Source organism: Cynoglossus semilaevis, chromosome Z (assembly GCF_000523025.1).
Source record: "Cynoglossus semilaevis isolate Cse_v1.0 chromosome Z, Cse_v1.0, whole genome shotgun sequence".
Taxonomy (NCBI): domain Eukaryota; kingdom Metazoa; phylum Chordata; class Actinopteri; order Pleuronectiformes; family Cynoglossidae; genus Cynoglossus; species Cynoglossus semilaevis.
This window is the reverse complement of record NC_024328.1, coordinates 19688235-19706567: the sequence shown is the minus strand read 5'-3', so window position 1 is coordinate 19706567 and position 18333 is coordinate 19688235. Positions and strand designations below refer to the sequence as shown.

The window sequence follows — 18333 nt, the reverse complement described above, 5'->3', positions numbered from 1 at the left end:
TATATATATATATATATGAATATATATATATATACACATATATATATATATATGAATATATATATATATACACATATATATACACACACATATACATATATATATATATATATATATATAAAGAGTCACAGTTTGGCTGAAATAGGTTTCCACCAACTGTAGTCATAGGTTCTAGAGTTATATCGCTATAAATAAAATACAAAGTCATGGCAAAAACCCATCTGTTGAGTGCAAATAAAATGGAAACAATCAGGGAACTATTTTCAAGTCTAATGCATTTCAACTGCAGTCATCTTTCTTTGTCTACAGGGTTCCTGTCTGTGCATGATGCCATCCAGTCCCTGAGGCAGATAGGTGACATTAAATCTCACCTTGACAAGGAGAAGCTGCAGAAGGATATCAGACACATCTGCTGTAAGGTGGCAGACAGCAGTGACTGAAGGGGAGTGGAGAGATAATTTCACATCGGTTTGCAATGTGTCTCAAATTACTAAAGATTTTTTACTGTTAAAACTAAATCCTTTAAAACAAAAATCACAGAAATCATTTTTTTTTCTCTGATGAATCAGGTTGGCATTGGTTTGCTGTGATGTAAAGATACATCACAGCAAACTAATCTGATGATAATGTTAATACAATAAAAAAATCTGTATTAAAATGATTTATCTGTATGAATGCGTTCATGTTCTTGTTAATGACTTGTATTGATAAAGCATGTGTTTGTTTATACACAATGAACAAATTAAAGACTTACTTGAGAAAGATTTATTTCAGGCTCTGTATGTATTTTTTCTTAACAATGAGTTTGACAATTAATTCCTGGCTGTGTTTGATGAGTAGGAAAACCAGTAATTATTTGCTGACAGTACAGTATACAGATGCATAGAAGTGAAGTTTGCCAGGATTTTGTCCAGGACTCTTCACCGCCATAGAAAGACAAACTAATTTAACAGACCTAAAGCAGACTCTCCACCTCTAGAAAATTTCTAGGACATGTTTTATTGTGTTTATTTTTCCCACCCTAAAAACTTTTCTTTTCTAACAAAGAAGGTAATTTTGCTGACGTTAAGGTCGACATTATTCTACCTAATAGACATGCAGAGTGTGACTGATCAAATCCTCCTTAAAAGAAGCAGTAGAGACCTCAGAACATTCTGTTAAATCTTTTTTTGCTTTCCCCAATCACAATGATCTAAATAGCAGTGAACTGATGTAATTAAAGTTTTGATTATAAATTGTAAAACAAAAACCCTGCCTTCTTCAAAGAGAGCCAGAGAAGCTGAATTGTTGAAAGCCGTATGACAAAGCCAGTAAAGCTACATGCTTCCATTAATATGATTTACTGTAGTTAATTAAACCTGAATTCTGGATGCAGATGATTCAAGAATTGAATGTAAGTCCAACAGCCTTTTGTCCTCCTTCATTTTGGTCAAAAGCACCTAAAAAAAGACAATTTTACTGTCTGTTACTGACGACCCGACACATCAGAAATGATCACGAATGATGAAAGTATTATAGTTGAGGCTTACGTTTATCAGCTCCTCATCATTTTTGGCATGCAGATGTCTGAGAAGGTACCAGCTGCACACCTGCACCACTGTCACTGGGACATTCTGAGATGAGAAGTACAGCAGCTTATCCAGCAATCGCCTTGTTTCCCTGCAGAAGACACAAAGACAGGAGGTAGCTTCGTTGCCTGTGTCACTCAGGGCCTTTAACTGTCCATTTTTGTTGGCACTCAGGAGTTCCTGCAGCATCTCTTGAGAAATTAGGGCCAATTTAATTCTACGTATGCTTTTATCTCTCAGACTGCACTCTAATTAAACATCCTGGCAGGTCTTTAAGGTAGTGACAGAAAATGTATTATCATGTCTGGGCAGTACAGTGCTTTCAGGTTCAATCGATTCCAGTAATCCCTGCATGAATTTGGACTTATTTCATATCTATGGTTTATATCGCAAAGACCCAGTGTTAGAAAACCAGAGCTAAACACAGTTACACCAGGAGCTTACATAAGCACCAATACCTGCTGCAGGGGAGACTGACTACTGTGGTGAACTGACCTAGCTGCCATCTTGTTGACAAACTGGAGCAGAGCCTGAAAGAGGAAGGCCATAGGAGATGATTCTAGTTTTAAAACCTCAGTGGTGGCTTCTACTACCAGGTCCTTCCATTCTTGTCCTGGAAGCCCTGCCTGAGAGGATACAACACATGTAGTATGGGTCAGATGTATTGATAATGGTTAGTTAAATAAATAAATAAATAAGAAATGTCAAAATCAACTACATTCACTTATAAACCTTGGACATCAAACCTCACCACACAAGGTCTTAAAGCCAGAAGGGCCAATCGTAGCAGGCTGGAAACTTGCCAGCTGTACAGACCGAACTGTGAGGCCAGCTGCAGACTCTGCCTGTAAGCCATCACTGCCTGAACCAGCAGACCCTGGTCACGATAGACCTCAGCCAACCACTAAAAAGAGATCGATGATGGGAGAGATGAATCAACAGAGCAGATTTACAGACAAATGCGTAAGGAAGGTACAACAGATGCAGGGAAGGAATGCTGATATCAATGTTAAAAATACTGAGTGCAAAACATTTTGTGACAACATCACTTACATGCCATGCCCCCAGGTTAGTGGGGTTCATCATTACTGTGTTGTTAAGCTGCTCCAGCACAGATTCTGGGAGGACAATACTGCTGTTTTCAACTAGGAGGCACTGACATTGTACCTGTCTTAGTGAGAGTATCACTGCTGGATGTTCTGGAGAAACATTCAACACCTGGGACAGCAAAAAGACATCATTGGTAACAAAGCAATAGTCTTATTTTGGAACTCTCCCTCTCTGTCTCTATGTGTATGTGTGTGTGTTTTGAAGGTAACCTGTGAGCACAGAGCTTCCGCCTCTTCAAGTTCTCCTGCCAACATGAGTCCAGTGACTGCCTGTTGTAGTACCCATCCCTCCAAAATCTGGGCTAGAGGGCGCTCTATCTCCTCCACACTGTGCACTGGAATACAGGCAATTGTCAGTTAGACACCTATTTACTGTACAGAGACACACACACACACATTAACACACACCTTTCTCAGAAACCACTGCCATGAGGATTTTCTCCAGACCCTGTCTGCAGGGGGCAGCGCCTGACAGGTGACAGGTTGTGTTTTCAGTGTGACAGGCAGCCATCAGTCCTGCCCAGGCTGCTGAATCATCTGAACAGAGACAAAATAATAGCACCTGTGTTTTTCAAGTTATTACATGGGACTCTCCATATCTGTTGGACAAAACAAATTAAAAACTGTTGTGTTTGAATTTACACTAAAGATGATGATACTGGAGCAGGTATGAGTCGAGGACTTTAATCGACTCCAATAAGTAATGAGAGTCACTGTAGTTAAAAATATTATTACTGCATAAAGACCATATATAATGAGTATTTGGAATGATTTTTTCTTTTCTCATTTCTATAACCTTAACAGTGTTTTAGTATAGCCTGGATTTGTTTACTAGGTGATGTGCACAAGTGCATACTGGCGCCACCTGTAGATAACAGCTTACTGAATTTAGAATGAAACATAATATTAAAATCTCTTTTGTGTTAAATTTACATTTTAATTGCTTGATATCACTTTGTATTTTAAGTATATCTTCATATTATCCAGTTCTGTTGTCTGTTGTGTGTATATTAGGGTGTGTGCGTGTGTGTGTTTCTACCAGGACAGAGAAGCACAGCTCTCTGCAGTGTCTTCAATGCGTTTCTTTGACTATCCTCTCCAGAGTGTTTCCCACAGGCCAGTTGGTTTACGCCACTATACAACAGCGCCCTCTGCAGTGACACAATTTCCATAAACGTTTTTAAATATGCTAATGACAATAATGACAGGGGAACTGCTTCACAACAGTTTACTCTAAAAGAGATTAAAAACTATTACGTGTTTAGTAAAGAAAAGTAATTAAATATCTAAGAAGTAGAAAAAAGAGAAAGAAGAGAAAATAACCTGCAGTGATCTTTTTACCTTTCCTTGTGTCATACTGGAGAGACAGGCAATATGACCAGCAACTGCACCCCCCTAGAAGACCACAGAAACCTTAGCTATAGTCTACAAAACAACTTAAACTTAGACTGACCCTGTATCTACATTTTTTTTGAAATGTAGATTTCACTCTGAGGATTCTTACATTTGCTTTCCTGGGATAGTACTGTGGTATAACTCTGGAGAGCAGGGCCCACAGTGAGGGGTTTCCAGGATTTCTAAAAGTATGTCACAGAAATGACAAAAAAACTAGACAGTCAGATAACTTGTAGGGTAGACAGTCAGAGGGTCTCTGCATAAACTAAATGACAAAAGTCCAAATAAGCAGCTTACCTATGTACAGCTCTGGAGGCCTCTCTTTGCACAGCACTATAGTTACCTTGAAGAGCCAGCAACGTGCATGTGAGTAAACACTGCTGCTCCACAACGATCCCAGAAGCTGATCCTTGTTTCAGGAGCTCAGTCAGGGCAGCAGCAGATAGTGTGACGTCCCTGTGGGCCAAGCCCAGGGCGCACAGACACAATAGAGACTCTGAGATTGGTTCTTTTAGCATGGAGCTGTAGTGAGAGACAGAGGAGACAAATACATCCATTGACTGTTGTTTAATTTAAACATGAGGAGCTGTAAGAGAAGCTGATGATATTTTGTTTTTATTGTTCACTCTCACCATTTAAAGAGCAAAGTCTTGGCTGAGTCAATGTTTCCCTGACGATGCTGCAATAATGCCAGTGCTGTTAAAATGTAAGCTTTGTCTTTCTCACTGGAAGCCAGGGCCAAGGCCTGTTCATAGGCTAATAGACAAAAAACATTGGGTTTATTAAGAAAAACAATAGACATGATTTGAAACACCAGTGTTTCTTCTAGTCCTCACCTCTAGTGCTCTCTGTGATTAGTCCAGCCCTGGAGTAAGCTAGAGCCAAACCAGACAGATTACTGAGCTCCTGCAGTGATGTGGAGTTATACACCTTCACTGCCTCCTCCCACTGACCTAAGGTGCTGCAAAATGAACAAAAGACACACAGATAGTTGAGTTCGGGAGTTGAAGAATATAAGACTCAAGGGCAGTAAAATGACAGAGCTCATTGTTACCACAAAGCACGACCGTAGCTGCCCAGTACAAAAGCCAGTTGTTCTGGTGAAGATGCCCTCTGCAGGAGCTCAACAGCTCTGAGGAAAGACAGTGAAGGTTGAAAGAGTAATAACTGTTTACTCTTTAATTCATTTCTAATGATACTTGGGTTGGTGCAGATGAGTACAATACCTCCGGTAAGAATGTAAGGCCTGTCTCTTTAGCTGCATATGCTCATTAAGGTAACCCAGCATAATAAAGGCTTCAGGGTCTGACTGAATCCTCTCTAAAGGGAATAAAACATAAAAACATCATGTTACAAAACATCAAAGCTCATCCGGGAGAGCTCCATATTTCTGATGATATTACAAAGCACTAGTGCACCTGTGTATTTGCTGAGTGCCACATGAGCAGCAGAGATGGCGTTCATCTGGACAATGTTGTATCGATACAACTCTGAATTTCTGTTGCTCTTATCCAGCAGGGTGGAACAAACCCAGTAGGCGTAACCTTTTACACCTTCGACCTATAGAAAAAATGAACAGGTATATTTTTATTTTCATCTCTCAACAGTTAATTTATTTTAACAGAGACCCACTTCCTAATGATGAGCAACTGTTTATGTTGCAGTTTAATTCAATATTGAATTATCATTTTCACCAAATCCATCATTGATCAAATTAATAAGACATTTCATTTTTTTAACCACATTTTACTTGGTTGTTTGGAAATCGATTCTTTAATCTTAAATTTCGTTTTGGCTAATAACAGGTCATTGTATGCACACTTGTATACACTGTATATATACACATATTTTTGAATCACATACATGTGTACTTAGTTCAGTAGTGTGTCTGAAAAGATCCATAGTGTCGTAGCTTCCGACTTTCTCAGCAATCAGTGCCTGGTGCAAAGGGTGAAAAAATGACATGTTTTAAAATCTCTTATCTCTTTTACTATGCAGCCTATTTTAACAATTATGGCTCTTTTGAGGTTAACCTGACTGTCCAATTATACAATTTTGTACCTGGGGCCAAGGAGCAGTTTCTTTTGACATTCTGGTATTTAAAAGACCTTTAACACATTTTTCCTTCTGCTATTGTCAGATGTCAAATTGACAGTACCTGTCCAATCCAGCAGTTGACATACAGCGGCTCCAAGGACTGAGCAATTTTAAAGGCCTCGTGTGCAAGCTAAGACGAAAAACCAGGCATTTTGAATGTCACAGGTGACAACGGCAATAACAATATAAAGGAAGCATTATAACACAAATACACATATATTCACACACAAACCTCTATACTGTCTTTCTTCAAGTAAAGGGCACCAAGGTTTGTCCAAGCAACAACGTTCTAAAAAAATATTGTAACTTCTGGTTAGAAACATCAATGGGTTTAAACACCTGTACTGGAATAAGGATAATCACATATATGCAGATCTAAAAGGCTCTACTTACATTTGCCTTCACCTGTATAGACTTGATGAAGCAATGCTGAGCCAGAGCAAAGTTTTGAAGATCTGAAAAAAAAAAAAAGTGAAAAACACAAATGTGTGTCCATAATTGATGCGAAACAAATATTTACCTCATTAACACAAGTTTGCAACCTAAATCCACAACTAATTAGACAGTTATGAATGACCCATTTAGTGAAAGTGAATTATTTGTCATTGTGACACAGCACACACAACCAAATGTGACCTCTGCTTTTAACCCATCACCAAAGTGAACAGTGGGCAGCTTTAAGCACCCAGGGAGCAGTGTGTGGGGACGGTGCCATGCTCTGAGCACCTCAGTGGTAACTTGGCAGCTAGTGGACTCGAACCTAAAGCCTTCCAGACCCAAGTCCGCTTCCTTAACCACTAAGTCACTAGAGCCACTGCCCAAACAAATATAGCTATTTTCTATGCTTAAAGTTGACCATACAAGAGAGTCTGATAGTAAAAAATAAATAAATAAAAAAAAAAAAAATTACACTTTTTAAATGTTAAAAAAATTAATGATTTAATTCTAAAAACATCCCATATATTCATTTATCACACTTCACAACTCATTTAATAATTTTCCTAATTCAACACTTATTTATATTAATTATTTAAAATGAATTTTATTCTAAAATTACAGATTTCTATTAAGAGGATACATATATATTACTTTTCATCTTCATGATAGATTTTTTATAATAACGGTCGGTCTAAAAAACTAATTTTCAATTAAGTGCTTTACAATTAAATAAATAAGACAGATAATCACCAACTTTATTAGAAAAAGATATTGTTTGGTTCAGTGCACAATAACAAACTCTGTTGGTTTGTTCAGATGATTAAAAAAATCAGAAGTATTTTGATACCTTTGTGCATGGAAACAACACCCAGGGTGTTCCAGTAACTGTGGTTTTCATTGTCCATCATTATGGCCTTTTTCAGACACTGCGAAGAAGAGATTAAACCTTTAGAAGACCACATTCAGGAACAGGTGACATGGTGTGCAGTGTGTGATATAGTAAGTTACCTGCTGAGCCTTTTCTAGGATGAGAGACTGCGAGTCCTGTTCCTCTGAGGCACATGACAGTCGAGCCTGGTGGTAATAGTTAACTCCAAGGTCGTACCAAAGGGTGGGAACATCAGACATCAGCTTCAAGGCGTGAGCATAGCACCTGCAGAAATATCCGTATTATCCAGTTGTGACATTCTATACTCAGAAAACAGAGTTTTTAAACACCCAAGGACAGCTTAGAAGGTAGGCCAGACAATACAGTGTAAATACACCAGCAATAAAAGAGAGTAATGAAAAAGAGCAATAAAATGAGCTCAACAGTGAAGCAATAAAATACCCAAATAGTTTAACAGTCTGTATAACAGGATTGAATAAGAGTGGAGATGAAAAACAATCAATGTGAATACGCTTGCTTGAATACTTCTATTTTGTAGATTGAGAATCATGTCACATTTCTATTGGAAGGGAATTTAAGCAGTAAAAGGAAGAGAATGTGAGTAATTATGACATTGGAGATGGTTTGAAGACGTCTAAATGAGCAGTAACACCAACATACTAGGTGTTATCTTATTAGTAGGTATAATGACCTTAAGGTCCATTAGAGGGTGTTCAATGTGTCTGACAGGCTATGACGATGCCAGTAAGCTTAACTTTAAAAATGAGAATAGAATATATCCCAGAATAGAGCCCTGTGGAACACCAGGGGTGAACATAAAAAAAAACATACCTTTCACCCAGTTTAAGTGCCTGAGCTTGGTTCAGCATGGGGTTCTGTGAATTAGGGTCTAAACCAACCAGCAGGAGAGGCACTAGAACTCGCACTCTGTTTGGTGAAACAGTATTAACTGCCGTGCAGGCATCTCCTAGCAGCTTCCACAAACAGGATAGATCAGGACGCAGTTCCACAGCTCTAAATAGTGCCACAATGAGAAAGGTCAGGCAAATGCTTGACACACTCCACTAGAGGTGTCACTGCTTTCTGTGTAATCGCAAGGTAAACATTATTTTACATTATTGCCCATTTAGTACCTAAAGAGGTTCTGTATTGCTTTTTGAATAAGATCGATTGCTCCTCCATCTCTGCAGTCTTCTATTAAACCTTTGGCCAAAGATAGCTGGCATTCTCCAAGACCTAACACACCACGTGATAAAAAACAAAACAAAAATCAAAGTTAAAAACATGTGCAGTAAAAACAGTTAATCCAATTTTTATGTCAAAATATGACAAACACCAACCTTTAAGAGCAGGAACATAGTCCAGCTGTGCTGTAATCTGCAAATACTCTGCAACTGCCTCTTTGAATTTTCCCAGAGTCTGCTTGATTGCAGCAGCCTGGTAAACACTGTAGATGGAGGAAGGCTGAAGCTGATGTGCTTTACCAAAGGCCTTGAGAGCAGCTGTGAAGCTATGGCGGTTCAGATAGGCCTCACCCAAACACTCCCAGCAAACCCAGTCTTCCGGATCTGCTCTCAGTGCAGCCTGCAGACTAGGAACATAAATTACAGAGTCAAAAATACAGTAGTACAGATCAGTTCAGTTTCAAACGCGTATTAATATCTGTTATAAAATTAGATTAGGTTAATACAATGTGCAATTGTGTGAAAGATGTCAACAGAAATCAAATGTGACTTCCATACTCAGATATGGCCTCTTGATGTTCTCCTGTGTTCAGGTAATACAGGCCTCGTCTCATCCAGGCCCATTTGGCTGATCCTGGAGTGGCATTTTCAATCACTGACTCAAGTATTGCTAAGGCGCTGTCCTGTGACAACGAGGGAAAAGGAAAGAGGATATAAAAGGAAAGGAGAAGAAAAAAAGAGCAGCAGCCTGAGGAAGGATTTACCCACTTTTACCATTGTTTGCCTTTTTTATTTTATTTACTTTGTAACTTTTTGGAACCTTGTAACAATTTGAGATCATTAGAATATTACAGCCTTAAAAACTCCACTCAGTCTTTTCTATTCACTATAGCTACTCACCATGTCCTCCTGCTCCATACAGAGGTCAACTGAGGCACTTCCAGACTCTGCATCATCGCTGTCCAAATCAAAAGCCTTTTTATAACAGCCTCGGGCACGGCCGTAATCATTAGCCACCTCCCTGTAGTAATGGCCCAGGTAACGGAAGGCAGAGCCCATGTGTGGGTCCAACTTTGCAGCCTTAAACAAACAAATGATTTTTTTTTTTATTTAGCATCTTTTTTAAATTTTGTCAAACCAAAAACTACATTCTTAGCACATACACCAACCTTTAGTAAATGTGAATGAACTTTACTCCGATCCTTACGAATCTCTTCTCCCATGTCCCAGTACAGTTGTCCCAGTAATAAGTAATGCTCTGCACAGCCTGGGCTCTCTGCAGCTGCTTTCAAGTAGCTGTGGATTATACAGTTATATACAGTTACATTACACAAGCAGACTAAACTGTAGCTTACAAACACACACACCTCTGCTCTGCCAGCTGCAGCTGGCCTTTTGCTGAATGTACCAGTCCTTTCAGTACTAAACCCTCAGCCAGGTTTGGGTTGGAGGCCAACATTTCTGAAGATACCTATGAAAAATAACAATTATAACCATTTATTTGCAGAGCACCCTGCAATGAACTCAAAAACATGGTACAATGAATTAGTAAAATACTTTAGTTGATCGTTTAAGAATGGGGAAAAATATACTAGCTGTTTGCACTACAATACTATAGAGTATTTATATTTTGCAAAATTACTTTTCTAATATATAGGGTTTCCCAAACATTGAATATTTATATGGCCCTACAACCAACAGCTTATTTGAGTGTGACCATTTCTGTACAGATTTTAAAGCAGAAATGTTTACAACAGCAAAAGTGATAAAAACAAAGCAGAACTGACACACAAATCAAACATTTAATAAGTCCAAGACTACCTGAAGTGCTTGATCAAACTGCCCCTTGTTAAGGAAGGCACGTCCCTTAAAGGCAACTAGACCTGGATCTTTTTCTGCATCTGGAATCTGAAAAAAAAAAAAAAAAAATTAAAATATCCCCAAACATGTTTTTTATGAGTAGAAACAGAAAATTTACTTCACTAGTCATTGACTTTTTTGTAAGATTATTTAAAGGTTAATTAGAAGGAAAACCAACATATTTGGAAGAGTAATTCAGAATACCTGTGAAAAGCTCTCCAAAGCCTGATCTGCTTCTTTTTTCCCTTTACTTTTAACCAGGGCTTCCAGTTTTAGCTCAAGCAGTTTAACCTTCAGCTCTTTGTTGCCAGACTCACATGTCATAAGACCTAAAGGATCAAGACACACACTAAAGTTAGAAGGGTGTGGAAACCATTTATAAAGCCAGTCATAAATGTTTACTAAACTTTGAGCTTCTCTTAACATGATAATTATGGCATTCCACTAAGATTTATTGTCTGGATTAATCCTGATGAAACAAGATTTGACACTTATGCTGCAGTGTGGCTGGCTGTAGTGATATAAATAGCACTGAAAACTAAACACACTGTACCTTGGGAGCATGATGTAGCACTGTCTACGTATATGTGCAGCTTAAGCTGAGCCTCGGCCAGACTGTACCATCCGGTGCTGGAGCTCAATTTCTTTGTCCCTTAATAAACAGAGACAGATTGCATCAACTATAATCACTTCTCATGAGAGGATAGAGAAGAAACTGAGATGCTTTTTGCACCAAGATAAGCATTGATTCATGTTGCAGTTACGCTTACCTTGTGAAAGGTCCTTAATGGCATCTTTATATCTTCCTTCTTGAAGTGCTTTAGTGCCCAGACCCAAGTGACCTAAACCAGAGCCAGGGACCAGATCCAGGAGACAGGAGAAACTGCTGATTGTGTTCTCATTCAGGGCGCCTGTATAAGAAAATATAGCTTGATATAAGAATACCTGCCAATTACTAAAATTCATATTTGTTACTTAATGTAAAATATTTCCTTAATGCCCTAGAGCAGTGATTCCCAACCTCAGGGAAGAGGCACTTCAGTGAGCCATGAGACATTATCACTGTAGAAAATAACTCCTAATTAGTCTGAAAACTATTATTTATTTATTGTCAATAATTTGTCTTGTCTATGTTTGTCTATGCTATAGTGACATGCACATAAATGAATGCCCCCTTCCAACAGGTGGCAACAGATGGCTATAAAAGGGGAAAAAAAGCTGTTGGTGATGTTTGCATGACTTCCATTGATTCCTATGGAAAATACTTCAGTGTGGTGTTCAACTAAACAGACCCCAGTTTCAAACTGACCATGTAAATAGTGAGTTAATTATAAGGAAAATGTATTTTATTAAATAATCTTACATAGTTTTTGTGACATTTTGTTCAGGGGTTTTTCTAATGTAACATATGTGCCAAATTTGACCTAGTCCATACATTTTAATAATATAAAGTGATAATTTTAAAGTATCTCCAAGTGTCCTACCTGTTTGGAGATAGTGAGAACAGAGAACCTCAAGAGGATAGGTCTGATTGGGGTAGAGTGATATCATGGAGTTACAAGCCTCAATCATTTTAGCTTCTTGATGTAGCTGAAATTTAAAAAAATATTATTATTGCATTGAATAATTGCATTGAAAAATAAAAAAATGAAAAAACATTCAAAATAATCCATATTATAAATAGTTACTAGGTTAAACTTAAGTTATAACCAAGGAGCAGACTGCATTGTCTTTAAATCTCAATTTCTTTAAATCCAGATGATGGAGCAGTATAAAAAAGACAACACTTACATTAGAAAGACATTTAATATAGTCCATTGAGATCTTCTTGTGCTTCTCTCCTGGTTTAGGATCTGTGAGAGCCATGGTTTTCTCAAATGCTGTGATTAACTGTTGACCACCAACATTAAATATTGTCAGTTCTAACTGCTAGAAGGCAATCATGATCTTATGTATGTGTATGGTTTCTAACAGTTATAGTTATTATATATATGTTATATATTATATAATACAGTAATTATTAAAAACACCAAACATCTTACATGCTGCTGTGTTTCATCTTCCTGCTTCTCTTTATTCAGGCATTCTGACAACAGTTGTGTCATTTCCTCCCACAGCTGCAGTAACTCATTCTTTTCAACAGCATCTTCCTCCTTCAGCTGAATAAGCTGCAGCCAAAGCTTTGCCAGCTGTGCAGACATAAACATATATTGTTATATATATATATATGTGTGTGTCTGTGTGTGTGTTCTAAATGCAATTTTGTTTTGTTTAATTCCCTAAATTATAAAGGGTCACATACCTTGTTATATTCTTTGTCAGACTGATAAATGTCTGTAAGCTTTCTGATCAGTTCGTAACATTTCTTTTTGTCTGAGCTGTGAATGTAAAACAGGATATTAATCTAATAATTTTACAGGTATGTAGAAGAATGCAAAATGAAAAAAAAATCAGACAATAAATTATAACAAGACATAAATTAGAAAAAGACAATGATAAAAGTCTTGCCTGGCACAAAGGTCAACGAGCTTCTGATAAACATTTGGGAGTTCGACTTTGAAATCCCACTGATCCGTCTTTTCATAAAGTTTGGCTAAGCCCTAGCACAGAAAGATATTTTGACAGGACTCATAAGTAAACACACTGAGGTGAACAAGAATAAGACATTGTCAGTTAGATTGGCTCCCATGGTAAAATATCTCACCTGCCATGCCAGGAGCTGCTCCGGCTCCAGCTCCGCTGCTTTCTTATAGGCTGCATGTGACTGATCTGGTTGCTCCAGTTCACTGGCAGCAAGGCCAATAAACACCCAGGCGTTGTAATTAGTCTTGTCCAGTTTCAGAACCACCTGGTACCAGGTCAAAAACATGTTAACTGCATAACATGTTTTTCTGAAAAGTATTGATTATATTTGTGGTTGACATATATGCAGTATTTTCAGGTAAAATTATACCTTGCAGTGTTTTAAGGCCTCCTTAAACTCCTTGTTTTTAATGGCCTCTCTGGCATTTTTCAACCCTGCTTTGACTTCCTTGCTGGCCATATTGCAGTCACCTGTTTAAAGTTGTGAGATACAAATTTGCAAAATACGTTTTTTGCTTTGTTTTTTTTTTTTTTTTCATAGTTAAGGTATAAAGCAGTTACACTGTTAAAATGTGCGGTTGAAACTTTGAAATGACTTTTTTTAAATGCAGAAACTGATATTTGGCAAATTTACAAAAGCAATGTGATACCAAAATATGGAAAAAAATCAATAGGATGTAAATGTGCAGCTTTTTAGAAGCCACAGAATAAACCTCTTTGTTGTATTTCACTAGTTAGTTTGAATAAATATATTTTATAGAAAAACAAACAGGTAAAAACACCAACTACGTATTCAAGAATGCCTTGGCATCGTAAACACATTTTGTAAATATGTTCAGCTGTTGTAGCAGCATTGTATGTGCCGCTCCTACAAGCCATTAAAGTACTGTAGTATTAACAGTTATCAAGTCCCAGTCATGGCTCGATATTGAAACCTTCAAACTGGCGGAACTTTTAACAAGACCCTTAGTTAAGAGTCTTTAAAATAGTTTAACGGTTTTTAAGACAAATTCGGTTTCTGATCTAATTCGGTTGCACGATTGATAATCGTATTTGACATTAAAAAAATGCAGCCCATACAATAAGTTGTAATCATTGGCAGATGCTGGTAAAACAAAAAACAAAATAACAACTCTGTCTCTGAGTGCATTACAATTTCAAAACAATTAGCATCACACGTGTATGAGAAGCCCAGCCAAACAAAGTGTCCCTTTGCCATGAACCATGAAATCAGCAGTTTTACACCCAGTAGCTAAAAATTACGCTTAACACTTCTTTATTTAAAGGTAAAGTAAATAGACAAATTGAAATCTTAACATGTCACTCACTGTGCTTCATTCGTTATTATGAATATAGCATTAGCTGTTAGCCTGTTAGAGCAAATAAACAAGACAGTTCGCAAAAAGGACTATTTTAGAGACCCACTCGTCACTAATTAATGCTTTTTTGTTAAGTTAGCTGATTTCGGCAAAAAATATAAATAAAATAAAATTCACTTGTGCCACCCACTGTTTGCGTCCGCAACTTGAGTCTTGCATTGCAGGCAACCCGGAAATAAAAGTGACGCACCCTCTCTAAGACTGTTCAAAATAAAAGCACATACAGTTTAATTACTAACACCAAGTAGACGATACAGTACATAACGTGTAAGGATACGAGAATAATTTTACAATTTTATAAACTAACAACATTGAACTATATAAAAGAGAGAATGACTTACATTCTAACTTTACACAACGATTAGAGGACAAACGCTTTCAGTTCATACTAAAAATATCTATATTCTATAATGAACTAAAAATGGCAAAATTAAAATTTTAAGCTTATCACCACCAGCTGACCACACTTGTGTTTTTTACACATAAAAAAAACAATATCTGTACTCTACCAGATAAGAGAAAAGAACAACATTTTAATGACCTAACCCTAAATCATTCAATGCCTTGAAGCCAGGTATTAATAGCTTCCTCATTATAGAACACATCTTTTTGCCAATCAATATGCCATCTCAGATTAGCAATAACCTGGCTGTAATTCCCTCCCAGACTTTCTCTCCAGGCAGTAAAGGCTTTTTTATTATAGTGATGGACAGCTTCAGAGACTTTGGGGTAGTCTAAGATGACCCGCAGTGTATTGTCTAAATAATTTGTGACATCTTGGAATTTCTCTGCCACATTATTGAGCTCCTCTTTGTCCACCTCAAGATCTGCAAAAGAAAGATACAGAAAAGAGTAATTTTGTCATTTCTGGTGATAAAGATGCATAAATAGTCAATGCTCACCAAAAAGCTGCGGAGGGACACTGGTGCCATCAGAATAGCTGATGTATTTCCACCTGCCACTTCTTAGCATGTACGTAGAGGCATTAACATTACAACCATGGTATTCACTAAAGACCCAATCTGGACGTTGTTTCTTTAAAAAATGGGTAAATATGGACATTAGAGGAATTAAAGAGTTGCCACTGAGATTACCAACCAGTGGAATAGCAGCAATGTCTGAAAAGGTACACAAAAACAAATGAATGAAGGAAGTTAGTTTAGAAAATGTAACTTTTAGATTTTTGTCACCTAAATTACACTTTCTTACCCAGTATAGTGGGAAACAAATCGACCAGTGACACAAGTTGATCAATCTGTAGACCAGAGATGAGCCCCGGCCCCATGACCAGCAGGGGAACATGGGAACTGCCCTCAAACATTGACATCTTGTAGAACTGCCGATGCTCCATGGCTAACTCTCCGTGGTCTGATGTGAAGATGATAACAGTATTGTTGAGGAGCTCTGTTTCTCTCAGGGCAGATAGGACCTGGCCTGGTGACACAACAAATGTGGGAAACAGTAAACTGAGCTGGACTTATAACTAATTATGTGTAAATACAACTAGTGTAGAAATAGATTCTGCTAAACACGAGATGACAGTTGAATGTGTAAAAACTGAATGAATTGGGGATTTTTACAAATTAAAACCAGTGTTTGTACCCGTTATCAAATTAATTCTCTATTGAAAATATTGGTGGAAATTGGACTACTGTTGGATGAAGACAAAGAAGAAGAGGAGGACGATTGATTTGGACAAAAAGAGAAAAGAGGAAGGATAGAAGTGTTGGTCTGAAGTTTGGAACTCTGAATGTAGGTACAATGACAGGGAAAAGTAGAGAACTGGCTGATGGGATGGAGAGAAGAGTAGACATTTTGTGTGTCCAGGAGACCAGGTGGAAGGGCAGTAAGGCTAAAAACATTGGAGGAGGCTACAAACTGTTTTATCATGGTTGAGCTGGGAAGAGAAATGGAGTAGGGGTGATCCTAAAGGAAGAATATGTAAGAAATGCGGTAGAGGTGAAACGAGAGTCAGACAGGTTGATGTGTGTGAAGGTAGAAATAGAAGGAGAAATGATTAATGTTGTTAGTGGTTATGCCCCACAGGTGGGCTGTGAGTTAGAAGAAAAGGAGAAGTTCTGGAAGGAGCTGGATTGGATGATAGAGAGTATCCCCAGGGGGAGAAAAAGTGGTTTGGACATGTGCAGGGGAGGGACAGTGGATACATTGGTAGAAGAATGTTAGAGATGGAGCTACCAGGTAGGAGACAAAGAGGAAGGCCAAAGAGGAGATATATGGATGCAGTGAGGGAGGACATGCAGAAAGTTGGAGTCAGAGTAGAAGATGAAGAGAACAGGGCAATATGAAAATCAATGATTCGCAGTGGCAACCCCTGAAAAAGGGACAAAGGAAAAGAATATTTCTTTATGACCCATATCTCTGTTGAACAACTAAAATATTATATAATATTTGACTTATTACAAAATCAGTGGATTCATTTTTGCTGTATACTTTGTCATCGAGTGCATACAGTATTACTACAACCACACTCTGTTGTCCACCAACCCAGCATGGCATCAGCTTCAGCACACATGGCGTAGTAGAATGCCCGAATGCCCCTGACTTCATCCTCAGTAAAATCCCCGCTGCAGTTTTTGGTGAAGGTAGAGTAGTAATCAACAGGGTGCATGGCGGCCATGGGCAGCCCACTGAGGAGTAGTGATGAGGTTAGAGGAGACCTGCAAAAAATTCAGATTTTCAAGATGGTGTCTTATAAAGATTTGAAGAAAACAGGGATTTACGTGTCCTTGGGTGACAGAAAGGCGCCTATAAAATTAAATGTATTATTATTATTATCATTATAAACGTGCCTTTGAGAGCCAGTACGGTGAAGTGAGGAAAGTGGATCCTCCACCCGTTGGCCCCAAAGATTCAGTTTTATAAGGATGAGGTATGTTCAGGCCAAGGTAAAGTGCAAAGGGCTGGTGTGACGATGCAGCTGTTTTATGAATCCACTGCACGGCTTTGTCAGTGTTTTCCCAGTCCTTTTCCATGATCCTGACTGTGGACATGTTCCCAACTAGTTTTGTAACTGGTCGTCCCTCCTGGCGCAGGAGGAAATTAACATCTCGTGTCCAAGCCTCAACTCTGTTACTGCAACAGTCACACAACCCCCCAGAAAAAACATGTTGAATTCAAACAACAGCATAAGAATTTATAGTGAATTTAAGGTTGACCATGTCTGCCTACCTGACAGAGTGACTTCCTGAGGTGAAGTCCAGTTTCCCCATCATCTTGGTAAGATATCCACTTGCCTCCAGTAAATCCATCCACGTGGACGCGTTTGCATCAAGGCATTTAAAGTTGTTCCATGACTCAGTAAGATGGACAAACTGACCGCTCCACATTGCTAAAGCAAAGATCCTCACTGTTACCAGTACTTAACTGTGTTAAGCACACAATTAGGTGTTTCATTGTGGTTTTTAATTCACTTTGGTGAAAGAATAATGACTTACCTGCTCTTGAAGGGCAGCAGATTGGGGAGTTAGTGTAGGCATTTAGGAAAGTAGAACCAAGCTCCCTGATGTAGTTTATAAATGGCAGATGCACAACTTTGCTGCCAGGATCAAAGGTCAAACGTCCATCCTTAATTATAACAGAGAAAACTGGAGTTAATCATGCAGATAAATATTTTTAGTCTTTGTTCTGTTCCTGTTCTTAGTTAAAAAATAAAGATTTTACTGATTTCATGGCACTTACAAATGCATCACTCATCACCACCACAATATTTGGTTTAGTTCCGTTTAGGCAAAAAGTTCCATGGTACCACTGAATCAGATAAAACAAAGTCAGAAGTAAAGGATTCATCCTAGCGTCTTTACATTCTGTTCT

The 18333-nt window shown here is 38.1% G+C and overlaps 3 protein-coding genes across 5 annotated transcripts in view; 1 reads left to right on the top strand and 2 right to left on the bottom strand.

The window, feature by feature from the left end:
- Positions 1-1426, top strand: part of fam81b (family with sequence similarity 81 member B) — a 14277-nt gene extending 12851 nt beyond the window's left edge. The window contains exon 9 of the mRNA XM_025053445.1: positions 310-1426. Coding sequence (XP_024909213.1) covers positions 310-440 — 131 coding nt within the window. The 3' untranslated portion in view covers positions 441-1426. The remainder of the gene's footprint in view (positions 1-309) is intronic.
- Positions 751-14728, bottom strand: skic3 (SKI3 subunit of superkiller complex). 3 transcript variants are annotated; one of them, XM_008336820.3, is made up of 41 exons: positions 14633-14728; positions 13494-13594; positions 13245-13388; positions 13049-13140; positions 12843-12918; positions 12583-12729; positions 12332-12430; positions 12025-12130; positions 11311-11451; positions 11094-11192; positions 10745-10869; positions 10502-10588; positions 10048-10151; positions 9850-9976; positions 9581-9760; positions 9239-9363; positions 8837-9087; positions 8630-8732; positions 8328-8510; positions 7616-7760; positions 7455-7533; positions 6563-6624; positions 6402-6458; positions 6231-6299; positions 5936-6010; positions 5491-5632; positions 5299-5392; positions 5127-5204; positions 4909-5033; positions 4705-4828; positions 4370-4594; positions 4182-4254; positions 4001-4072; positions 3717-3828; positions 3086-3214; positions 2888-3012; positions 2622-2786; positions 2320-2472; positions 2064-2194; positions 1530-1659; positions 751-1439 (listed from the first exon to the last, which is right to left on the bottom strand). In XM_008336820.3, exons 2-41 carry the CDS (start codon positions 13581-13583, stop codon positions 1353-1355), a joined length of 4731 nt encoding a protein of 1576 aa, XP_008335042.1. In that variant the 5' UTR covers positions 13584-13594; positions 14633-14728; the 3' UTR covers positions 751-1352. The 3 variants fall into 3 exon arrangements, with proteins under 3 accessions (XP_008335042.1, XP_008335039.1, XP_008335041.1); XM_008336817.3 differs by having other exon boundaries at positions 14452-14653; XM_008336819.3 differs by lacking the exon at positions 14633-14728 and adding an exon at positions 14452-14624 and having other exon boundaries at positions 4019-4072.
- On the bottom strand, positions 14702-18333 carry arsk (arylsulfatase family, member K). The gene is given in 9 exon segments (XM_008336816.3): positions 14702-15329; positions 15405-15620; positions 15712-15936; positions 17008-17143; positions 17145-17180; positions 17313-17595; positions 17692-17851; positions 17958-18087; positions 18202-18333. Coding segments are annotated over 9 exon segments (1569 nt in total). The 5' UTR covers positions 18310-18333; the 3' UTR covers positions 14702-15054.

Coding starts and splice junctions, on each gene's coding strand:
- skic3 (XM_008336817.3), bottom strand. Junction 12,919..13,048: donor CTCGTTGACCTTTGTGCCAG/GCAAGACTTTTA, acceptor TTACATTCACAG/CTCAGACAAAAAGAAATGTT. Junction 4,829..4,908: donor AATCACAGAGAGCACTAGAG/GTGAGGACTAGA, acceptor TTTGTCTATTAG/CCTATGAACAGGCCTTGGCC.